The sequence below is a fragment of the Phyllostomus discolor genome, chromosome 2 (genome assembly GCF_004126475.2).
Source record: "Phyllostomus discolor isolate MPI-MPIP mPhyDis1 chromosome 2, mPhyDis1.pri.v3, whole genome shotgun sequence".
Classification (NCBI taxonomy): Eukaryota; Metazoa; Chordata; class Mammalia; order Chiroptera; family Phyllostomidae; genus Phyllostomus; species Phyllostomus discolor.
The window spans coordinates 162300333-162325143 of NC_040904.2; the positions used below are offsets into that span (position 1 = coordinate 162300333).

General features: G+C 36.2%; 1 protein-coding gene across 3 annotated transcripts; it reads right to left on the minus strand.

Moving 5' to 3' along the window:
• Positions 1–10111: 10111 nt before the first annotated feature.
• LOC114514180 (olfactory receptor 9K2) lies at positions 10112–16002 on the minus strand. 3 transcript variants are annotated; one of them, XM_036018880.1, is made up of 3 exons: positions 15915–16002; positions 15534–15616; positions 10112–12517 (listed from the first exon to the last, which is right to left on the minus strand). In XM_036018880.1, the coding sequence occupies exon 3, from the start codon at positions 12503–12505 to the stop codon at positions 11564–11566; it is 942 nt and encodes a 313-aa protein (XP_035874773.1). In that variant the 5' UTR covers positions 12506–12517; positions 15534–15616; positions 15915–16002; the 3' UTR covers positions 10112–11563. The 3 variants fall into 3 exon arrangements, with proteins under 3 accessions (XP_035874773.1, XP_035874774.1, XP_035874772.1); XM_036018881.1 differs by having other exon boundaries at positions 10112–12514; positions 15534–16002; XM_036018879.1 differs by having other exon boundaries at positions 15534–16002.
• Positions 16003–24811: the final 8809 nt, after the last annotated feature.

The following is a 24811-nucleotide window of genomic DNA, read 5'->3' on the forward strand; positions in this document are numbered from 1 at the left end:
TAGAGAAAGAATCTTACATAAAAATTTTCAAGATGTTTCACAATCATGTTGTGTACATTTTAAAATTGTCCTAGAGATCCTAGTTTATTCTGACAGCATTTCCCTTTAGATAGAAAACTTTCTTTGCCATTTCTTTTTATGCAAAATTGTCATAATGCATTCTTTTAGTTGTTCTTTATCAGAAGTTTCTTTTTTTGCCTTCAGTTCTAAAGTATATATTTTTTCCTGTATATAACATTTTGTTTCAGCCTCATCTCCTCCTCTCTTTAATCACTTTCAATATGCTATTCCATTGTCCTCTTTGTTTGAATTGTTATTGACAAAAACTCTATGCTTTAACTTTTTTTGTTTGCATATAATGTCTGTTTATCCCTCTTGCTACTTTGACAGTGTTCTCATTTACATTTATTTTCAGACATTGTATTCTGATGGGCCTTCATTTGGTTTTCTTTCTGTTTATACTGCTTAGATTTTTGTGACTTTTCTTGCATCTGTCTGTTTATCATTGTCATCAACTTGAGGGAAAAAATTTTGCTCATTATACTTTCTATATTTTTCTGACCCCACTTCTTACAACTACATTTGTAGTATTGTTTCAGTTGTCACTGAATGCCTGTTCTTTTTTTTTTATTTTTATCTTTAACCTGTTTGCTTCATCCCTCCAGCCCCAAACTTCATCCCCCTTAGCTGTCATCCTACTCTCTATGAGTCTATCTCCATTTTCCTTGTTAGTTCAGTTCATTCCTTAGATTCCACATATGAGTGAAATCCTGTGGTATTTGCCTTTCTCTGACTGGCTTATTTCACTTAGCACTGTTCTCCAGGTCCACCCATACTGTTGCAAAGGATCAAACTTTCTTCTTTTTTACAGCAAGAACAGTATTCTCTTGTGTAAATTTCCTATGGTTGTTTTATCCACTATCTTCTGATGGACACTTGGGCTGTTCCCATATCTTTGTGACTGTAAATAACGCTGTGCAGAACATAAGCATTCTTATGTTTTTTTGAATTAATGTTTTGTGTTCCTTCAGATATATTCCCAGAAGTGGGATCACTGGGTCAAAAAACAGATCCATTTTTAATTTTTTGAAGTATCCCCATACTGCTTACCATAGTAGCTGCACCAGTCTTCATTCCTACCAACAATGCAAGTGTTCCCCTTTATCTACATCCTTGCCTGCACTTGTCATTTGTTGATTTATTGATGATAGCCATTCTGTCAGGTGGGAACTGATATCCCATTGTGGTTTTCATTTTAATTTCTCTGATGATTAATGATGTTGAGCATCTTTTTCTATGTCTACTAGTCACCTCTATGTCCTCTGGAGAACCGTCTATTCAGGTCCTTTTCACATTTTTTAACTGGGTTGTTTGTGGTTTTGGTGTTGAGTTTTGTAAGTTCTTTATAAATTTTGGATATTGATCCCTTTGATCATATGTATCAGTGAATATATTCTCCCATTCTGTGGGTTGTCCTTTTATTTTATTAATGATTTACTTAGCTGTGCAAAAACTTTTGGGTTTGATATTGTCCCATTTGTTTTTTTTTTCTTTAATTTCCTTTGCCTGGGGAGATATACCCAATAAAATATTGCTATGAGTAATGTCCAGATTTTGCTACCTATTTTTCTTCTATGATTTTTATGGTTTGGGGTCTAACATTTAAGTGTTTGACCCATTTTGAATTTATTCTTGTGTGTTGTATAAAGAAGTGATCTAGTTTCATTTTTCTGCATGTATCTTTCCAACTTTCCTAACACCACTTATTGAATAAACTGTCTTTAGCACATTGCATGTACTTGCTTCCTCTGTCCAATATTAATTGACTGTAAAGGTGTGGCTTTATTTCTGGGCTCTCTGTTCTGTTCCACTGATCTATGTATCTGTTTTTATGCCAGTACCATGCTGTTCTGATTACTATGGCCTTATGGTACAGTTTCATATGAGGTAGTGTAATTCTTCCAAAATAGTTCTTTTTTCTCAGGATTGCTGTTGCTATGCAGGACCTGTTATAGTTTCATATAAATTTTTTTAAATATATGTTCTAGTTCTGTGGAATACATCATTGCAATCTGAATAGGAATTGCATTGAATCTGTAGATTGCTTTGGGTAGTATGGACATTTTAAAGATGTTAATTTTTCCTGTCCATGAACATGGTGTATGCTTCTACTTATTTGTATCTTCTTCAATTTCTTTCCTCAGTGTCTTATAATTTTCCAAGTACAAGTCTTTTACATCCTTGCTTAGCTTTATTCTTAGGCATTTTGTTCTTTTTTGTAGTAACTGTATATGGGATTGCTTTTAATTTTCCTTTCAGTTAGTTCATCATTGGCATATAAAAATGCCATTGATTTTTGGATATTAATTTTGTATTCTGCTATTTTGCTGAATTTATTTATCAGTTCTAGTAGTTTCTTGGTGGAATCTTTGGGGCACTCTAGTACAGTATTATGTAATCTGCAAATAAATACAGTTTCACTTCTTCCTTTCCAATTTGGATGCCTTTTATTTCTTCTTCTTGTCTGACTGCTATGGCTAGGAATTCCAGTACTATGCTGAATAAAAGGGGTGAGACATCTCTGTCTTGCTACCGATCTTAAAAGGAACACTTGTAGATTTTGCTTATTGAGTATAATGCTGGCAGTGGGTTTGCTATATATGGCCTTTATTATGGCCTTTAGTTATGGTCCCTCTAATCCTACTTTTCTGAGCATATTTATCATAAATGGATGCTGGATATTATCAAATTTTTCTTTTGTATCTATTGATATGATTATGTGTTTTTTATCCTTCATTTTCTTTTTTTGATGAATGACATTTATTGATTTCTGAATATTGTGCCAACCTTGCATTCCTGGAATATATCTCACTTGATCATGGTGTATGATCTTTTTATACATTGCTGTATATGGTTTGCTAATATTTCTTTGAGGACTTTAGTGTCTATGTTCATCAGCAATATTTACCTATAATTTTTTTCTTTGTACTGTCTTTATTGGTTTTGGAATTCAGATAATGCTGGCCTCATAAAATTAGTTTGGGAGCCTTCCCTCCTTTTGAATTGTATGAAATATTTGAGAAAGAGCGGTGTTAGTTCTTCTTGGAATGTTTGGTACAATTCATCTGTGAAGCCATCCAGTCCAAGGCTTTTGTTTTTGGGAGACTTTTTTATTACTGCTTCAGTTTCACTGGGTGTAATCCACCTACTCAGATTCTCTGATTCTTCTTGGTATAGTTTTAGAAGACTGTATCTTTCTAGGAATTTATCCATTTCATCCTGGTTGTCCAATTTGTTGGCATATAGTTGTTCATAATATTTTCTTAAAACCCTTTGTATTTCTTTGGCATCAGTTGTTATTTATACTCTTTCATTTCTGACTTTATTTATTTGGGTCCTCTCTCTTTTTCCCTGATGAGTTCTGGTTTAAGGTTTGTCAATCTTGTTTACCTTTCAAAGAATAAGCTCTTGGAATCATTGATCTTTTGTATAATTTTTTAGATTCTATTTCATTTCTTTCTGCCCTGGTCTTTATTACAATGGAATACTACACAGTAGAAAGAAAGAAAGAGTTCCTACCCTTTGTAACAACTAAGATGAATCTGGAGAGCATTATGCTAAGCAAAATAAGCATAGGTGGTAAAAGACAAATACCGTATGACCTCACCTATAATTGGAACATAATTTAAAAATCAAACGAGCAAGCAAAATATAACCAGAGACATTGAAATTAAGGACAAACAGACAGTAACCAGAGGGGCGGTGAGAGGAGATAATGGGGGGAAAGGGGGGATGTGTTGTCGGGAACAAGTATAAAGGACACATGGACAAAGCCAAAGGATGGTAGGATCGAGGGAGGGAGGTGGGGATGGCTGGGGTGGGGATGGATGGGGTGGGATGGGAGGAAAATGGAGACAACTGTACTTCAACAACAATAAAAAAAAACATGAATGGAAATACCCTATGGACTCTTGTACATTGTTACTGAATAAATTCATCAGCAGCTGTATTGTAATACATATTACTATGTTAATCCCTAAAAAATAAAAGTAAATAAAGTGCAAATCCTTGGATCTGGAGTGGGATGATGCTGGGTGGAGGGGGTTTTTGGGGGGGGGGGGGAATGTGGAACATCTGTAATAGTGTCAAGAATAAAAACAAAAAGAGAAAATAAAAAAAAAGGAGCTCTGCTCATTTTTTCTCAGACATTTTATTGAGAAATCACTGCTGTGAAATAAACTATATTAATTCAGACTGTAAAATTCTGTGAGTTTTAACAATTTTATATATCACCATATCGAGATACAGAATATTTTTATTACATCAAAAAGATTAAATATGCCTCTTTTTATTCCATGCCTCCTTTTAATGTCATCCCCAGAATAATTTACACATACACACACACACACACACACACACACACACAGAATGTGCTCTTTTCTGTCAGGCTTCTTTCACTGACTAAAACGATTTTGAGACTTATTCATTTTGTCATGTGTATAAGTGATTCATTCTTTTAATTGCCAAGTAATATTCTATTTTCCATTGTACTATATATCAAATTTTGTTTATATACTCTTTAATTGATAGGCAGTTGAGAAGTTTTTAGATTTTAGATATTGTGAATAAAGCAGATATGAACATTCACACACATGTATTTGAGCCAGGATCCATTCTCTCCCTTCCCTCTCTCAGTTCAGCATGATAGAAAGTTCACTCAGCCAAGTGCAACAAGAATGTAGGGATTCCTCTTCCCCTAGATTTTATTAAAGACTACCATATCACCTTGACAGTAGCAGGCTGCAAACATTTCTGACTTCCTCCAGCACTGTGTTACAGAAGACATATTCAAGGAAAGGGTGGCTAAAACATCTGGAGTTATCTTCCTCTACTTGGCCCCCATTTGTAGGGTAGAACTCTACCTGAGGTGTGATAGGCCAAAAATAATGGGATCTCAATTTCAGTTGTCCCAGTTTTCTCAAAGGATAAAGGTTTTATGCCAAGAGAGAAAAGCTTAGAAGACCGCAGACCACTGACCTCTAGAAACCTACTCACAAAACAAGGGGTGCCATTGAGAGAAATGGGCCACTGTTCCTACTCCAGTTCTAGAATGGGTGAACACAGATTTTACTTAGAATGAAAGGCATACCATAATATCAGGGGGCTCCAAAGCCCTCCTCCAGTGAGCTGGCTTTATTTGGATAAAACAATTTTGAGATTTTAGTGTGGGAAAGTTCAAGCATAAGCAAACTCGCAAACATAATTTTAAAAATTTGATGTTAAGCAATTAAGAAGAGGCTGGTAACTCCATGTGAGAGCAAAAATCTAACTGTAGACCAACTAGAAGTTTACCAGAGAGGCCCAGGGAAGGAGACAGCTAAGAAAGCACTCTCCTGGCATTGGAACAAAACTCAAAGACTGAACTTAAAGACTATCATTGCAAAGGAAAGAAAATTTAGTGGGATCAAAGTGTAGAGCAATATGTGCCCCAGCATGTTTTCAAAACAATAGAACAAGAAGAATTAGTGGATGTTGTCTTTTGGGTAAGGAAACCTACAGAGGCACATCAACAAAATGATCAGGGAAAGGCACAGCCATATAATTGCACACATCTGAGGCTGTGCCTCTGCAAAGTGACATCAGAGGCTTCTTGGAGCAAGTAGAATTCAACAAAATAGTCCAGCAAACAACAAAAAATTTAGAAATGACTGAAAGAATGTCATATAGTTGAAATTATATAGTATGTCTCCTTGCCAGATTGACTTCTTTTACTTAGTAACATGTGTTTATGGTTCCTCCATATCTTTTCAAAGCTGATAGCTCATTTCATTTTAGTGCTGAATATTATTCCACTGTCTGGATGTACCATAGTTTATTTAACCATTCACCTACTGAAGGATATCTTGGTTATTTCCAAGTTTTGGCAATTATGAATAAAGCTGCTATAAACACTTATGTGCAGGTTTTTGTGCAGACATAAGTTTTCAACTCCTTTGAGTAAATACCAAATAGCACAACTGCTGGATCATATAGTTAGAGTATGCTTAGTTTTATAGGTAACCACAAACTGTCTTCCAAAGTAGTTGTACCATTTTGAATTCACCCAGCAGTGAGGATGATCCCTGTTGATCCACATCCTTGTCAGCATTTGGTATGGTCAGTGTTTTAGATTTTGGGCATTCTGATAGATGTGTAGTAGTGTCTCATTTTTTCTTTTGTTTTTTTAAATTAAGATTTTAATTTTTAGGAAAGTTTAAAGTTCACAGCAAAAGAGAGACAAGTACAGTTTTCTTATACATGCCCTGCCTCCTTACATGCACAGCTTCCCCATTATAAGCATCCCCCACCAGGCTGGTATATTTGTTACAATTGATTAATCTGATTGGTACATTATTTTCACCCAATATCCATAGTTTACTTTTGGGTTCAGTCTTGGATTGTATATTCTATAGGTTTAGATGAGTGTATAATGACAAGTATCCATAATTATGGGATCATATAGAGCATTTTCACTGCACTAAAAATCTGTGCTCTGCCTATTTAACCCTTCCTACACCCCATAACACCTATGGATCATATTTATGTCCCCATAATTTTGCCTTTTCCAAAATGTCATATAGTTGGAATCATATAATACACAGTTTTTCCAGATTGAACTTTCTCAATTAGTAATGTGCATTTAAGCTTCCTCCATATCTTTTTACAGGTTGATAGCTCTTTCTTTTAACACTGAATAACATTCCATTGTCTGGATATACTACAGTTTATTTATCCATCCACTTACAGAAGGAAATCTTGGTTAGTTCCAAATTTTGACAATTGTGAATAAAGCTGCTATAAACATCTATGTTCAGGTTTTTGTATGGACATAAACTTTCAACTCCTTTGAGTAAATGCCAAGCAGAGTAATTGCTATATCATATAGTAACCGTATGTTGTTTGGTTTGTAAAAAAACTGCCAAATTATTTTCCAAAGTGGCTGTACTATTTTGAATTCTCACCAGCAACATGTAAGAACTCTAGCATGCTCCACATGCTTGTCAGCATTTAATGTTGTCATGTTTTGGATTTTGGCCATTCTGATAGGTGTATAGTGGCATCTCATTGTTGGGGTTGTTTTTATATCCTCACTCAAGGATATTTTCATTTGCTTTTTTAGCAACAGAGAGGAAGGGAGAGAGGAAAGAAGAAAGATCAATTTGAGAGAAGCATTGATTGGTTGCCTTCACAGTCAACCAGACCAGGAATCCACAGTGGGACCAGGATCATATGTGTCCAGACCAGAGGTCATATGCACCCACACCCAGATGGGGATGAACACACAACCTAGGTATGTGCTCTGACCAGGAATCAAATCTGGAAGCTTTCAGTTACCAGGCAACACTCCAACCACTGAACCCCACCAGCCAGGAATCATTGTTTTATTTGTATTCCTTGATGACATAGATGTAGAACACTTTTTCATATGTTTATTTGGATCTGTATATCTTCTTTAGTGAAGTGTCTGTTAAGGTCTAGGACCATTTTTTAACCAAGTAGTTAGTTTTCATATAGTTGAGTATTAAGAGTTCCTTGTATATTTTCAATATCTTTTATTGGATGTCTTTTGAAAATATTTTCCCCAGCCTGTATAGTTCCTTCTTTCTTTGACAAGGTCTTTCACGGAGCAGAAGTTTTCAGTGTTAGTGAAGTCAAACTCATTAATTAGGTCTGTTATGGATCATGCCTTTGGTGTTTTATCTAAAAAGGTATTGTCATACCCAAAGTCATCTAGATTTCTTCTATGTTGTCTTCTAGAAGTTTTATAATTTTGTGTTTTACACTAAGTTCTATAACCCATTTGAGTTCACTTTTGTGAATGGTGTAAGGTTTATATCTAGTTCACATTTTTGCAGGTGGCTATCCAGCTGTTCCAGCGCTCTGTTTAAAAGAATATCTTTTCTCCATTGTATTACCTTTGATCCTTTGTCAAAGATTAGTTGACTATATGTGGCCCTACTTCTAATCTCTCTGTTCTGCTCCATCAGGCTATTTTTTATTCTTTCACCAATACCACACTGTCTTACTGTAGCTGCATAACCAGTTAAGAAATTGTGTAGTGTCAGTCTTCTGATTCCATTCTTCTCCTTCAATATTGTCTTGTCTAGTTGTGGGTCTTTTTCTTGTTCATGTAAACTTTAGATTCAATATCTAAAGTTTGTCAACATCCAAAACAACTTGGTGGCATTTTGATTGGAATTGCATTGAATGTATAGAACGAGTTAGAAAGAATTGATATCTTGAAGACTATTGAGTCTTCCTCTTTATGAACATAGAATATCTCTCCATTTACATTGAGATTTTCTTAGATTTTTTCCATTAGAGTTTATATTTTTCTCCAAGGATCTTATACATACCTTATGAGATTTATACCTGAGTGTTATTTTTGAGGAGTGATAATATAAATGTAACTGTGTTTTTTATTGGATTTATTGGGATCACTGGTTAATAAAATTAATAGATTTCAAGTGTACAATCTATAATACATCATCTGTATATTGTTGTATTGTTTGTTCCCTATCCAAAGTCATCTCCTTCTGTCACCATTTATCCATCTTTTACCCTCTTCTCTCTCTCCCCACTCCCCTTTCCCTCTGGTAATCACCATATTGCTGTCTTTATAAGGTTGTTTTGTTTTGTTTTGTTTTGTTTGTTTTGTTTTGCTTAATCCCTTCACCTTTTTCACCCAGCTCCTCCATCCCCCTCCACTCTGAGAGCCATCAGTCTGTTTTCTGTATCTACGAGTCTATTTCTTTTTCTTTGTTTATTTTGAAATCATATAGCAATTGTCTTGCTCTGACTGGCTCATTTTACTCATAATACTTTCCAAGCCCATTCATGCTGTTGCAAAAGGTAAGATTTCCTTCTTTTTACCAAGTAGTATTCCATTGTGTAAATGTACCATAGCCTTTTCATTCACTCTTCTATTGATGGCTATAGAAAATCTTGGCTATAGAAAATAATGCTGCAATGAACATGAGGTGCATATATTCTTTAATATCAGTGTTTTGGGTTTCTTCAGATATATTCCCAAAAGTGGAATCACTGGGTCATAAGGCAGTTCCATTTTTTTTCTTTATTTTTATTGTTTACACTATCACAGATGTCCCCATTCTCCCCCCTCTTCCCACTTCCCTCTGTCCTCACTCCCCCTTTCCTCTACCCATCACCACACTGTTGTCTGTATCAGTGCACTATGGGTATATGTTCTTTGGCTAATGCCTTCACTTTCATTCATCCAGTCCCCCCTGTGCTCTGACAGCTGTCAGTCTGTTCCATGTATATGCCTCTCTTTCTATTTTGTTCATCTGTTTATTTAGTTCATTAGATTCTACATATAAATGAGATTATATGGTATTTGTCTTTCACCAACTGGCTTATTTCACCTAGCATAATAAAGTATTTTTAATTTTAAACTCTACTTGCATAGAAAGCAATTGACTTTTGTATATTAACCATTCAGCTTCCAAATGTTCTATAATCTCTTAATAGTTTCAGGAGTTTTGTTGTCAATTCTCAGATTCTCTATAGAGACAATTACGTTATCTGTTAACAAAGACTATTAATTCTTTTTTCCCATTCTATATACCTTTTGGTATCAGTTTGCTAGAACTGCCACAACAAAATACCACAGACTGGGCAGCTTAAAAAACAAATTTATTTTTCATGTTATGGAGGCTGGAATTCCAAGAATAAGGGGCCAGCAGATTTGGTCTCCTCTGAGGGCTCCCTCCTTGGCTTGGAGACAGCCACTCTTTTTCTCTCTCTTGAGATTGGCAACTATCAGTGCACAGGCACCCCTGGTGTTGCCCTGTGTGGTATAATCTTCCCTTCCTATAAACATACCAGTCAGATTGCACTAGAGCCCACCAACAGCCTTACTTTAATTACGTCTTTGGAGGTCTTATCTCCAGATAGGATCACAAGCTGCAGTAGTGAGGTTAGGGCTTCAACATACTAGCTTTGGAGGATATAATTCAACGCCCAACACTTTTATTCATTTCTCCATCTATTGTATTAGCTAAGACTTCCAGTAGGATGTTGAAAGTTGTGGTGAGGGAGGGGCATTTTCTCCTTGTTCTTAATCTTACCAAGGAAGCTTCTAGTTTGCAACAATTAAATATGATCTTAGCTATTTAAAATATGATCTTGGGATTGTTGTAGATGCTCTTTGTCAAATTAAGAAAATTCCTCCATATTTCTGGTTTGGTGAGAGCTCCTTTACTTTTTATCTGGTCATGCCATCATCACACACATTCAAGTTCAAAAATGGTGAGACACTACTACTTTAGTATACTCTCCTCATACAAATCAGTTAATATACTCTGTGCATTTTACCTGCAATTTTTCAATTCAGTCCTTTTTCATCTACATTGACATAGTTCAAGCACACATCACTAATATAAAGTGATACAGCAGTTTTCCCAACTCAAATATCATCCCCTTTTAAATATATCTTTCACATAGTCCTAAAGACTTTCCTTGATTACCAACCACTTGCTCTCAAGCACCCCACCTTGCAATCTCTATGTTTATCTTTGGCATACACATTTCTGGATTTTAATTGTCTGTCCCAAGATGTGACTCTCACAATAAATTGTAAACTCCTTGAAAAAATAAAGTTTTTTATACCTGAGCCTTACTACAAGACAAGAACATATTACATAGGTAGTCAATAAAATTAATCAAGTAAATATTCAATGACATAGATGAGTAAATTTCAATCATATTCTATTTTGATGACTGCCTTGCTTCTATAACATTATTAAATATTCCTAACAATAATTAACACAGGGAACATTATGAAGATCCAAATTGAGGGAATGATTACTCAAAGTGTTTGTATATCTCTATCTCCCACTTTGGTCTTTTATATTAGAATTCAGCAGTTAGCGTGCCTCAGAACACTCCACAATACCTGACACACTCAATGTATAATTTCCCAAGTTAATGTGTATAGTGAAGATTACTTATTGTTTGCTTCTTCTTATTACTCTTTCCTCTCAACGTAACACACACAAAATACTTGATTCAAAGTGAAAATTCAATAACTATTCAATATAACAAAAAACTAGTTATAAAATTGGGAAATACTTATTTAAAAACATAAGAGGGGCATTATTGCCAGTTATAAATGATTATGTATAAGTGGAGGAGCAATTCCAAAGACAAACACCAGACAAAATATTGTTTAAACACTACAATAAAATATGAAGACTGTCCAGCAGTATGCCATAAAATTAAATAAAAATCAATTTTGTGAAAATAAATGTTATTCAAAATCAGTAGGGTGGGGGTTCATCTTGAAGAATGCTTCTCTTATATCAAGGACATGTCCAATATTCAGGATGTTCAAAATTAAAAATGTTTCAAGAGAAAAGAAAGATGTAATAATGGGAAGAGTACACTCTGTTGTAAAAGCTTCAGAGGACATTGTTATGATATTCAGGAGAATAACTTTCATTAATGGCCACAAGGAGTATGAAATAAACAGCCACAGCACCTTTGGTGAGAGAAATAATAATCAAAGAATAGTATTTTTCTTCTCTAGAATTTTTTTTAGAGCTTCCTTGACATCTTTGTTTCTCAGAGAGTAAATCAAAGGATTCAACATGGGAGTGACTAGGGTGTAACATAAGGAGGCCACTTTACTCAGCTCAGGGAATCTGTCAGGAGTGAGATACATAAAAAAGACAGCACCATACAGTACACTCACGACTCCAAGGTGAGAGCTGCAAGTAGAAAAGGCTTTCTTACGTCCCTCAGTGGAGTGTATCTTTAGAACTGTGGACACAATATACATATAAGAAACAATAATAACTATCATGGTAGGCAAGATAATAATGCTGGATAAGAAGAAAGAAATCATTTTATAAACAAAGAGGTCAGAACAAGATAGTCTCTGAAGTGGGCGAACATCACAGTAAAAGTGGTCAATGGTCCGAGAAGAACAAAAGGATAAAGTAAATGTCATGCTGGTCTGAAGAACTGAGGCGATACAGCCACAAAAATAGGAACCAACCACCAACTGAGTGCAGAGACGTGTTGACATCTGAACAGAGTACAAAAGTGGGTTGCAGATGGCAATGAAGCGGTCATAAGCCATAGCTGCCAGGAGAAATCCCTCAGTCACAATAAATAAGGCAAAGAGAAAGAGCTGGGCCACACAACCTGAAAAGGAGATGGACTTTCTCTTAGACCAGAAGTTGATCATGGCCTTGGGTGCAATAACAGAGGAATAGAAGAGATCAATGAAGGAGAGGTTGCCTAGGAAGAAATACATTGGTGTGTTCAGCCTGGGATCAGTCAAAATAATGGCCATCATCCCAACATTCCCTAGAAGGACCATGGCATATACAAACAGAAATAGCAGGAAGAGGAGAATGTGGAGCTCTGGGCGGACCTTGAAGCCTACAAGAATGAAGTCATTCACTTCTGAGTGATTGCTTATTCCCCTGTCACCCATGGCAGAAACCTGCTGAGAGGCACAAAGTAAAATAAATAAATGAACCCATGGCTTTGATCCTAGCTACAAAAAATCTTTTAAAGTATTAAGATTTACAAAGCTATTTTGTAATCATCATTCATTTTAACCTCATAAAATTACTGTGACTTAACTTTAAGCCAGTTCTAACTGATGATGAATCAAAAGGTTAGTTTATGTTCTTATTCCTATAAGCAGTGGAATTAGATCTTTTCCTGTGAGTCTAAAGTAATGTCATTTCACCCAAATGCCTCTCACTTTTCCAACAACCACTTCTCTGTACACTTATGATTCATGATTTATGCATAAATTCTATGTCATGAGAATAAAATAATTCAATAAATGACATTTGTGAAGTAATTTTGATGTTTGGGTTTGGAAATATTGGGGGTTTCAGTAGTCTAGTTCAAGAAAATTTAACTTTGAGGATTTAATTTAGACTACCAACAAAAATAAAGTAAGCAACTGAATTTAAAAAGTACTTCAGAGGCGCGATGACTTTTTGTGGGTGATGGAAACTTTGGATTCTGATGTAACTAATGTACTCACTAAGATTAAGAGTTGTGCACAACCAAACACAAACATCATTAGCACTCACACACTAGGATCTCTCTCCCATGTGAGCCTCCAAAGCCTTTTTGTAAAGACAATTTCCCTGCATTACCTCGGCCCATGGCTCATTATTTTTTAAAAGGCCTATGGGTAGTGTAGATAAAAATGAATTCTTTAGAAATTAATACTAAAAAAATACATATAAAGGAATTGATGATTGTATTCTTATTTGCCCCAGACATCACATCCAGAGCCATCATTAATTCATTTAATAGACAGTGCAACTAAGAATTTTAACTACTTTGTATAAACAATATGGATACTCTGTCTCTACTCATGGCTTACATGCATGAGTCTGCCTAGAGAGTAAAATAATAGCAAATATTTATGTGGTACCATTTACATTCTAGATACTTTTCTAAATGTTTTTATGATCCATATAACAATAATGAGGTAAGTGCTATTAATTTCCCCAGTTTACAGATGAGGAAACTGAAGCTTGGAAATGAAGTCTGTTGAAGGCTACCTACTAAGATAAAACAGAATTATAAGCCTAGAAACCTGGCTCCAGGACCCATGCTCTTAATCACTGGGTGATACCACCTCCCTGCCCCTTTACCTGACTTCCTTCTACTTCAACTTTAGAGTTCATTTGAAGTTTCTTATCTTCAAAACACATTCCTCAACTCTTCAACCTGGGTAAAAACATCTCTGTATTCATCATGCTCCCAAGAATAGTAGCTATTATCACCATATTTAATATTAAACATTAATAATTCTTCACTTGACAACAACTTTCTTATGATCAAAACTTCAACTTGTCCTTCCTATAGCATCAGAATTATGTTCTGTGGCTGGAAAATAGCAATTAATCAATGCATATTAATTATATAGGTAAAAGCTGAATGATATTTGAGCATGGAGAATTAGAGAAAAACTTGAAGACTGTAATACTGCAGTGGTTAGCACGTGTTTGGGTTTAAAAAGAGGGTAAGTTCCAGTGCTGCTTCTCTCGTTTTCTAACTGGGGCCTTGGACAAGTTACTTATGTAACTTGCTTACATTGCTTATATAATTTATGTTACTTAAGTGACTGATATAATTTTTTCAAGTTACTATACCACTGTATCCTCATATAAAGGAGGGATAAAAATAATACAAAGGGGGACCCAAAAAACACTGGAATTTATTTATTAAAAATTGTGTATTTATTCTTACATGTTTAAACTTCAGTTACCTTCAAAGTACTCTCCATTTGATGCAATACACCTATCCAGACATTTTTTTCACTGCTCAGTTTTTGAACTCACCAATTTTGATGCCTTTTAGTGCTTCTGCCAGTTTTTTGTTTCACCTCTTCCACATCAGCAAAAAATTTCCCTTTGAGGATTTTTTTCATCCAGAGAAACCAAAAAAAATGTTGCTTGGGGCAAGATTGTGTGAATAGGGAGGGTAGCACATGGGGTTCATGCCATTTTTGGTCAAAAACTGCTTAACACATAGCACCCTGGAGCATGTGTGCTCGTAAATCACACATCATGAAATGGGCAAACACTTTGAAAGAGTCTCCAAAGAAAATCCACTGAAGCCCAACACAACCTCTCACAACAATGCCAGCTGATACACTGATACAAATGGGTTCCTAGTACACTCACCTAGCAGGGGAGCCTGTACTACAAGGGGCCTGTGCTCCAGAAGATAATTCTGGTTTTTGGAGGGTCCCCCACATATAACCCTCAAAGTTTTTGATGGTATATAACAAGATGACACAAGTAAATCACTAAGCACCACTTTAATGGAGTAAGTACTCAATAAATATTAGCCATTATTATTTTTATTATATCTTGTCATGCTCAGTCCTACAATACACACCTAAATAATCAGTGCTAATTAGGTTGAAAAGTAATAACAAGTATGTGAGCTTTTTTTGAATAAATCACTCTAACTTGGGAGAAGGAAATCAGGGAAACTATTTTAAAATTTTTTAAATAAAGAAATCTAAGAAAAACATAATATTGTGCCTGAGGAAAAAAAAAAAGAGAAATAACAGGAAAATGGTATGGTGACTTATTGCTATATTTTTGTTGTTCACCAACTCCATCAAAAAATTAAGCATACAAGTAACTGTATCATAAAGGAGCAATATATTAAATAGATCATACTTAGAATCTGAAATGGTGTATGATATTTAAGCAGTGAAAAGAGAGCCTGAAGTAGCTGTGAAATATTTTTAGAAAAATTATTTATTTTATCTATATTCCTTTAATCATGCCTAGGGGCAAGAATGTAGATCATTTTAATCTTCAAGATTTATTCCTATCAAACTCATTCTAATGTTAATAAGTATGATTAAAGACATTTATACCTACAAAAGGGAGTTTTTCCTAGGGTCATTAATACATAAATAGTTGTGACTTATTATTTGCCAAAAACTTACATGTCTTAAAATTTATTCTTACCTTACATCGTTTGGTAATTTGTCAGATTTGGGAAGATGAAGTTAACAGAACTTTGATGTTTGCCTCTTGTTATCACTTTAATTCTAGAAAGGGTAAACGTACAGTTAATTAATCACTATGATCTGATTATAAATACTGAAAAATCATTACATCATGATAAAATGAACCAGTCCCCCCTCCAAATTTCCGAATGCATATGTTATGGATTCTTCCCAAAGAGAAATTTAACTACTTGTCTTTATTGCTCTACTTAAACAACAACTCTTTCCTTCAGTACTTATTTCTTGGAAAATGGTGTACTCCTTTGTAGAACAGATACAAGGTAAATTTTCCAAATGATGCTCCGTTAAAACTGAATTAAACCCAGGAATTATATTCTACAGTTACACAAAGTGAACCTGAGACCTCAGTCTGCAGGATCACATCTCTCCTGCATTCTTGGATGCTTGAATGCTTTTAAAGAAGGGGAGTAGATTGTATTGAATATATGGGTATAAGTAGAGGCCATGAGCCATCTGGAATCTGACAATATGCCAAAATATCAGCAATAGTTATCCACAGCAGCTTTGATATTACCGTAACAGTGTAACTTTTCCAAATAATTGCAGCCTTGAGATTTCCCTCACCTTCTGGGAGGATAATCCTCTGGGAGAGAGGGAAGAATAGGTAAGTTATTAAGATATGTAGGCTCCAGAGCCAAGGTCCATGAGGACCACAGAGGTTCTAGATTAAAAAAGAAAATAAACGAAGGGAAAAAAAGAGCCTAAGAGAAGTCAAAATGCATATAGAGGTTTTTTTTTTTCTTTCCTTGCTCTGTGCATCCTTTGGGTGTGTGTGAGTCAGGGAAGGGGGGACTAAAAGGATTTTTGGACCTTAATTTCATCACCAAAAAAGAAAGCATTTGAATTTACCATGACAAAAGTTTTTTTGGGGGGAGAAAAGGGGGGAAATGGGACAACTGTAATAGCATAATCAATAAAATATATTTTAAAAAAAGGTTCTTTGGTAGGCAAATAGAACTAATTACAAAAGGAAATATTGTCCCTCATGATATAATTTATAGGGAAATTTTTGTTTGTAGTCATAAAGTTCATTTCATTTTCACCAAAACTCTCCATAATTGTTCTTTAGTAACATTTTGTCAATAATAATTGATAATAAGTAGACTAGCATGACCACAGTAGGGAGCAAAGCCCAACAAATGCCCTCTAATTCATTAAGTAGACGAGAAAAAAATCTGAGATATCCTAAATTAAATTATAGTAGACCAGAGGGTAAGAGGAAGAGACCTGTAAAGCTGATCACTTAGCAGCCACAGGTAGAAACCAAGGAAAGACTGCCCACACTTCTGAATGTATGTTGGAACTTTGATTCAACTTCCAGGCAGCTAGCTCAGCAATTATCTAAAAAGAATAACCCACCAGCCACAGGCCACTGCATCCTGTTCACTCATGAACCTGTTGCCCACAATCAATCCAGATGCAAAAAGTCTTTATTTCTTAGGAACTATTCACCTACCCCAGAACTTTTCCTGCTTGTCTTTCCTTCCCAAAACTCCCACCCTCACCACTCCTTATCTAGATCTAATGTAAATTCTTTCAAAACCATTTACATCTTTCTTCCCCAACCTCACTGTAAAAAAAGAAAAAAGAAAGCCCTGTCAACCCCAGGATTGCTCCTGGTGGTTCAGACTGCATGCCCCATGGCTTAGTCCTTTGTCTGGCTAGCATGTCTCAAAAAGCCCTTACTCTCAGGAAAAGTTTTGGTTTTTGGAGGTTTTTGTTTGATAAAGTAAAGGGTAAATAATGATTGACTGGCTCTAAGGTTATATTTGCCTGTTAAATGTAAGTGCTTGAAAGTACTTTACCCAGACAGATCTCATGTATTAAATGAATAATCTCTCAACAGTCACTGTCAACAGTCATTTGGATTGAATGTTGGAGGTAGGGGTGGGTACAGCAGGGGAGAGTAATTGGGGGATGGGAGGACAACTGTAATTGAACAACAATAAAAAAATTAAGAAAAGAATAAAAAGTATTGATTTCCTAGAAGAATCCAAATTAACCTCTTTGGATTTGGGAGAACTGTTAACCCACCAAAACAATCTTGGTTAATCTGAAATATTTCCATATTTTCCATGAAACACATTCATTGTCAATTAAGTTGTTTAGCAATTAAGGATAACCTTACACATATTTTCTTCTTTGGTAGCATTTAAACTTAGTGTTATTTATCCTTCCAAGGAGTAGTATTGATAATAAACACCAGCAAATGATCCAAAAAAAGTCTTTACCAAAATTAAAATGAGTAACGTAGTAACAATAAAAATTAGAAAGTATACAGAGTTTCTCTGATTCTTCAGCCTCCCTAAATTTTAAGAGGCTTGCTGTCATTTTTTTCCTAAGATCTACAAAATTGCCTCAGATTCCAAAGTCTTCATGACCTTCTTTGCATCTTTCACTTGTTGCTCTCATAGCAACTTCCTTAAAAATGGAGATGAAATGAATTCATATATTTAAATCAATGACAGAACAAAATACTACTATCATTCTGTCTCCATCTTTACTCTACTGCTCTATCATATTTGAAATCCATTCAAATAACTGTATATTGGACTTCCAGCCAAGATGGAGGGACAGGTGGGTGCACCGTACCTCCATGCACAACCAAGATTGTAACGACAACAATTTAGAGGCAGAATAACATCCAGAACTGACAGAAAATTGATCTGAATGGAAGTCGGATAGCCAAGAAGTTGAAATAGACCCGTTCATCCAGACCAGTAGAAGAGGCAGAGAGGAGCAGCCGGGTTCGTGTTGAGGAGCAGAGAGCAGAGAAAGTTGGGCGTGTAAGGCATCTGGGGGTGTGTAAGGCATATGGGGCACGCTAGATCGCAGCGGGTGGACCCTGAATGCGAAAGCGGCAACTGGCAGACCCAGTGAGGCAGCTATTGTAAAGCAAGGAAATGTGCACAACCCAGGATCCCAGCACTTGGAAATAGAGCCTTGGGACACTGATTGAGGTTGCCTGTGGGAGTTGAGGCACAGGGAGAGACACCCAGCCTCACAGGACAGGTCCTTGGAAGGTCTCACAGTGTGCACAGGCCCACCCACATGGGAACTGGCACCAGAGGGGTCCAGTTTTCTTGGGGGAAGCAGCAGAAGGGACTGAGGTCCCATGGAGAACACAGCAACTGCCATTGTTCCCTCTCAACCCCACCCCCACATACAACGTCACAACCAGCCATTGGGGTGCCCAGCCCTAGTGAACACCTAAGGCTCTGCCCCTCGCTATAACAGGTGCAACCAGACCAAAAAAAAGAGAGAGAGAGATGGCTCAAACAGAAGAACAAATCAAATCCCCAGAACTCATCCTTTTAAGTGACTGAGCAATAGCCAACCTATCAGATGCACAGTTCAAAACACTGGTGATCAGGAAACTCCCAGAATTGGTTGATTTTGGTCACAAATTAGATGAACAAATGCAGGCTATAATAAGAGAAATGAAGGCAAATGCACAGGGAACCAATAGTGATGGGAAGGAAACTGGGACTCAAAACAATAGAGTGGGCCAGAAGGAAGAAAGAAACAACCAAACTGGAAAGAATGGAGAAATAAGAATTCAAAAAAACAAGAAGCTTAGGAACCTCCAGGACATCTTTAAATGTTCCAACATCCAAATTATATGGGTACCAGAAGGAGAAGAGGAAGAGCAACAGATTGAAAACTTATTCAAACAAATAATAAAGGAGAATTTCCCCATTCTGGCAAAGGAAATAGACTTCCAAGAAAACCAGGAAGCTCAGAGAGTCCCAAAGAAGCTGGACCCAAGGAGGAATACACCAAGGTACATCATAATTACATTAGCCAAGGTAAAAATGAAGAAGAGAATCCTAGAAGCAGCAAGAGATAAGGGGACAGTAACCTACAAAGGAGTTCCCATCAGACTGTCAGCTGATTTCTCAAAAGAGACCTTACAAGCAAGAAAGGGCTGGGAAGAAGTATTCCAAGTCATGAAAGGCAAGGGCCTACATCCAAGATTGTTCTATCCAGCAAAGCTTTCATTTAGGATGGAAGGGCAGATAAAGTGCTTCTCAGATAAGGTCAAGTTAAAGGAGTTCATCATCACTAAGCTCTTATTGCATGAAATGTTAAAGGGACTTATCTAAGAAAAAGAAGATAAAAATATGAACAGTAAAAAAAGACAGCAAACTCACAGTTAGTAACAAACACACCTAAAACAAAATCAAACTAAGCAAACAAAGAGAACAGGAGCAGAATCGCAGAAATGGAGGTCACATGGAGGGTTAGCAACAGGGGAGTGGGAGGAGGAGAGAGGGGGAAAGGTACAGAGAATAAGTAGCATAGATTGTAGGTAGAAAATAGACAGGGAGAGGGTAAGAATAGTATGAGAAATGTAGAAGCTAAAGAACTTATAAGTATGACACATGGACATGAACTAAAGAAGGAGAATGTGAGTGGGAGAGGGTCTACAGGGTGGAGGGGAGTGAAGGGGGAAATGGGACAACTGTAATAGCATAACAATAAAATATATGTTAAAAATAACTGTATATTAATATTATTTTATTAGGGGTGGGGAAATTAATTAAGTTTATAGGTGAACATACATAAGGATCATTATATTTTATTCCAGAACTAACAGAATGAAACTTTTTAGTCATAAAGCTAAATAGAGCAGTTTCAAGCATCAGTCCTCATGTGTTGGTTTGGAATTGAAAAATGGAACTGAAAAACCTGCAACCAAGAATATTCTATCCAGAAAGTTATCATTCAGAATTGAAGGAGAGATCAAGATCCTCCCAGACAAGCAAAAGCCAAAGGAGTTTATCACCACTAAATTAGCATTAAAACAAATGTTAAAAGGAATATTTTATTTTATTTTATTTTAATTATTGTTCAAGTACAGTTTTCTGCTTTTTACCCCCATCCCAGCCCACACCCCCAGTCCTCCCCACCTCCCTCCCATTTCCACACCCCTCCTCCTTGTTTTTGTCCATGTGTCCTTTATACTTGTTCCTGCAAACCCTTCCCCTTTTCCCCTGAAATTCCCTCCTCTCTCCCCTCTGATCACTGTCAGCCTGTTCTCAATTTCAGTATCTTTGGTTATATTTTGCTTGTTTGTTTGTTTCCTGTTGATTAGGTTCCTATTAACTAGAAAGCATTATGCTAACCAAAATAACCCAGGTGGTGAAAGAAAAAAGGAATTCTTTAAGTGCAAAAGACCAAAACTTGAAATTTAAAAAAATGCAAGGATAAAATGTCACTAGTAAACTCAAAAATATACTAAAGATAGTATACCAACCACTTATAAATCTAGTATGAAAACAATTAAAATGGCAATAAGGACATACATATCAATAATTACTTTAAATGTAAATTGAGTAAGATTCCATTTTAAAACATATACGGTAACTGAATGGATAAAAAACAAGACCCTTACACATATTGTCTACATGAGACTCCAGATGAAAAGACACACAGACTGAAATTAAAGGGATGGAAAAGACACTTCATGAAAATGGAGACAAAAAAAGAAGAAGCTGGGATAGCAATGCTCTATCAAACTATATGGATAGACCTGGAAGGTATAATGCTAAGTGAAATAAGTCAGAGAAAGACGAGTACTGTATCATTTCACTTATGCATGGAATCTAAAAAAACTAAACAAATGAACAAACAGAATAGACTTATACAGAAAAACTGATAGTCACCAGAAGGTTGGGAGGTGAGGGTATGGGCAAAAAGGTGAAGGGGATTAAGAAGTAAAAACTTATAGTTATAACATAAGTAATTCACAGGGATATAAAGTACAGCATAGGGAATACAGTTAATAATATCACAATAATTTTGTACATAATAATAATATCACAAAAAGTCCACGGATAGTGACTTTTTGTGGTGATCGCTTTGTAAGGTGTAAAAATGTGAAATCTAACTGTTATACATCTGAAACTAATATAATATTGTATGTCAACTACACTTTAATAAAATGAGCTTTATATTCCAGAATAAAAATTAGACATGAGGCTAAAGAAAAAGAATAGGAAGCATTTGAAGACATGTTAAAATCACTTCACACATAACTATGCTTTCTGTGAAGAGTCACAAGATTAATAGAAACTTGTCCTTTGCTATTAATAGAAACCTGTCTTTGTCCTATTATTTGAAAAGGGGGAGGAGGAGGAGGAGTAGAGGAAGGAAAAAGAAAAAGATATGGAGAAGGGGAAGATGTTTAAGTTCTTAAATCAAATCAAATGTTACTTTTTGATGTCGTATCAATGAAGCTAGCATTAATATTCAAGAATAACAATCTAGTATAATAGAATACTTATGGTAGAGTACTATTGTTTATATTTCTTTTATGCAAAATTTTAAAGTATGAACTATGAAAGAGTGTACCTTCATGCATAAAAGAATTATAAAGCATCAATATTAGGTATGAAATAATCAAAATAGAAGCAGGAGGATTTTTTTTATTGTGAGATCTTCTAAGCAGTAGAACAGGATAAAAAGAAATAGTAGAATCCACATTATTTTTAATATATATTTTATTGATTATGCTATTACAGTTGTCCCATTCTCCCCCTTCACTCCCCTCCCCCCTCCCCACCCCATCCCACCCACATACCTCCCTTTAGTTCATGTCCATGTGTCATAAGTTCTTTCACTTCTACATTTCCCACACCATTTTGCCCTCCCCTATTTTCTACCTATTGTCTATGCTACTTATTCTCTGTACCTTTTTCCCCTCTCTCCTCCTCCCACTCCCCTGTTGCTAACCCTCCATGTGATCTCCATTTCTGTGGTTCTGTTCCTGTTCTAGTTGTTTGCTTAGTTTGTTTTTGTTTTAGGTGTGGTTGTTAAATATTGTGAGTTTGTTGTCATTTTACTATACATGTTTTTATCTTCTTTTTCTTAGATAAATCCCTTTAACACTTCATAAAATAAGAGCTTGGTGATAATGAACGCCTTGAACTTGGCCTTATGTGAGAAGCACTTTGTTTCCCCTTCCATTCTAAACGAAAGCTTTGCTGGATAGAGTATTCTTGGATGTAGGTCCTTGCCTTTCATGACTTAGAATACTTCTTTCCAGCCCCTTATTGCCTGCAACGTCTCTTTTGAGAAATCAGCTGACATTCTGATGGGAACTCCTTTGTAGGTAACTGTCTCCTTATCTCTTGCTGCTTCTAGAATTCTCTCCTTCATTTTTATCTTGGGTAATGTAATTATGATGTGCCTTGGTGTGTTCCTCCTTGAGTCCAACCTCTTTGGGACTCTCTGAGCTTCCTGGACTTCCTGGAAGTCTATTTCCTTTGCCATATTGGGGAAGTTCTCCTTTATTATTTGTTCAAATAACTTTTCCACTTGTGTTTCCTTTTTCCCTTCTGGTACCCCTATAATTCGGATATTGGAACTTTTAAAGGTGTCCTGGAGGTCCCTACGCCTCTCCTCATTTTTTTTGAATTCTTGTTTCTTCATTCTTTTCTGTTGGTTGTTCCTTTTCTCCTTCTGGTTCCTTCCATTGATTTGAAACCCAGTTTTCTTTCCATCACTATTGGTTCTGTGTGCATTTTTCTTCATTTCACTTATTATAATCTGCATTTTTTCATCTAATTTATGACCAAAGTCCACCAATCCTGTGAGCATCCTGATCACCAGTGCTTTGAACTGTGCATCTGATAGGTTGGCTATTTCTCGGTCATTTAAAAAAATTGGCTCTGGGGCTTTTAACTGTGTTTGAGCCATCTTTTTTATTTTATTTTTTTCCTTTGGTCTGGTCGCACCAGATACATATACAAGGATACATACACTGGATACTTCCACAGGTGTTTCCAATTGGTGCCTTCAGGCTTTGTTTCCTGGGGCTAAGTCCCTGTGATGCGCTGTCTGCGTCGCACTGCCTGTTTTTGCTTAGTTCTGTGCACGAATGTGTGGCTTCGGACAGTCAGCTGCCTTGCGCACCTCACTGGGTCTGCTCATTGCCTCCCGTGCCCAGGGTCTGCCACCGGTCCGTCAGCTGCAGTCTGCAGTCTGCACCCTGAGTGCACGCATCTGCCAGCCACCGATTTTTCCTACCGGTACCCCTCGACCCCTCTCCGTAGGCCTCCGATTCTGCCCCTCCTTACCAGACTGGATGTATGGTATTCAGACTTCCATTCAGTTCATTTTTCTCTGTTCTGGTTGTTTTTTGCTGTAAATTCTTGTTGTCCTTAGTTTTGGTTGTGCGAGGAGGCACAGTGCAACCACGTATGCCTCCATCTTGGATCCTCCCGAATTCACATTATTAAGACTACATTTTAAACATCAGTTATCATATTACCAGTCTGATTTAGCCTTTATCTTCCTTCAAGCAATAGGCTATGAATTATTAAGGTTTATTCTCATCTTGATAATTTTTAATTTATGACACAGCACATTTTGAAACTCAAGAAAAGTATCTTTTAGCATGGAAAAAAAGGTCCTCGTCTATCTTATGTAACTATTTTGTAATTATTCTTACCTGAATTTCTATTTCTTGTGAACTTTCTCATATGAAACTTCAGAGATCCAAATTCTTTTAATTTCAGTCTAGAAAAGAAAATATATTTGAAAAATAAAAACTATAAATGACAACATCAAACTTAAACATCTCAGCCTCCAGTAAAATAACAACCCTTCTAAGTAAGCAGGGCATGACCATGTTCTTTGTTATGAACATTGCTGGTAGGCCCATAATTTCCTATTACCTATTATTAAAGTTTGCTCTTTCCTTAGTATAATTTTGTTTGAAAGCCTGGTATATCTGTCTTCCTGAATACAGAGTGGAGATGAAAGACTAGGAATCTCTTTAGCTCTCTTAGAAAGTTATGGCTGTTCTCTTCCAAAACTTAAATAAATGCCAGTGAATCTATGAAATCAAACTGCATGCAAATCTCCTGCCTCCATGCTGACATGTTTCGCAGGACATAGAGTGAATGGGAGCAAAGTGGAAGTTTCAGACAAAGAACACAGCTCCCTTGTCCCTGATGACGTACAAAAATAGTAGCAGCCAGAATCCTTGGTAGTAGCCATTTCTCCCAATCCTATAAAACTATTTCAGACAATTGTAATATATTTTTGGAATTTTGGAGGAAGAAGTCCCTCTGAGAGAGGACCAAAAAATATGCCAATTAGAATGTTGTAGCAAGGGCAAACTTCAGAGCTGTCCCATGACTTCTTCCCCCTCAATCGGAATCTCACACTGAGGTGAGAGCTTCCTGCTGATGCTCCTAAAACCAA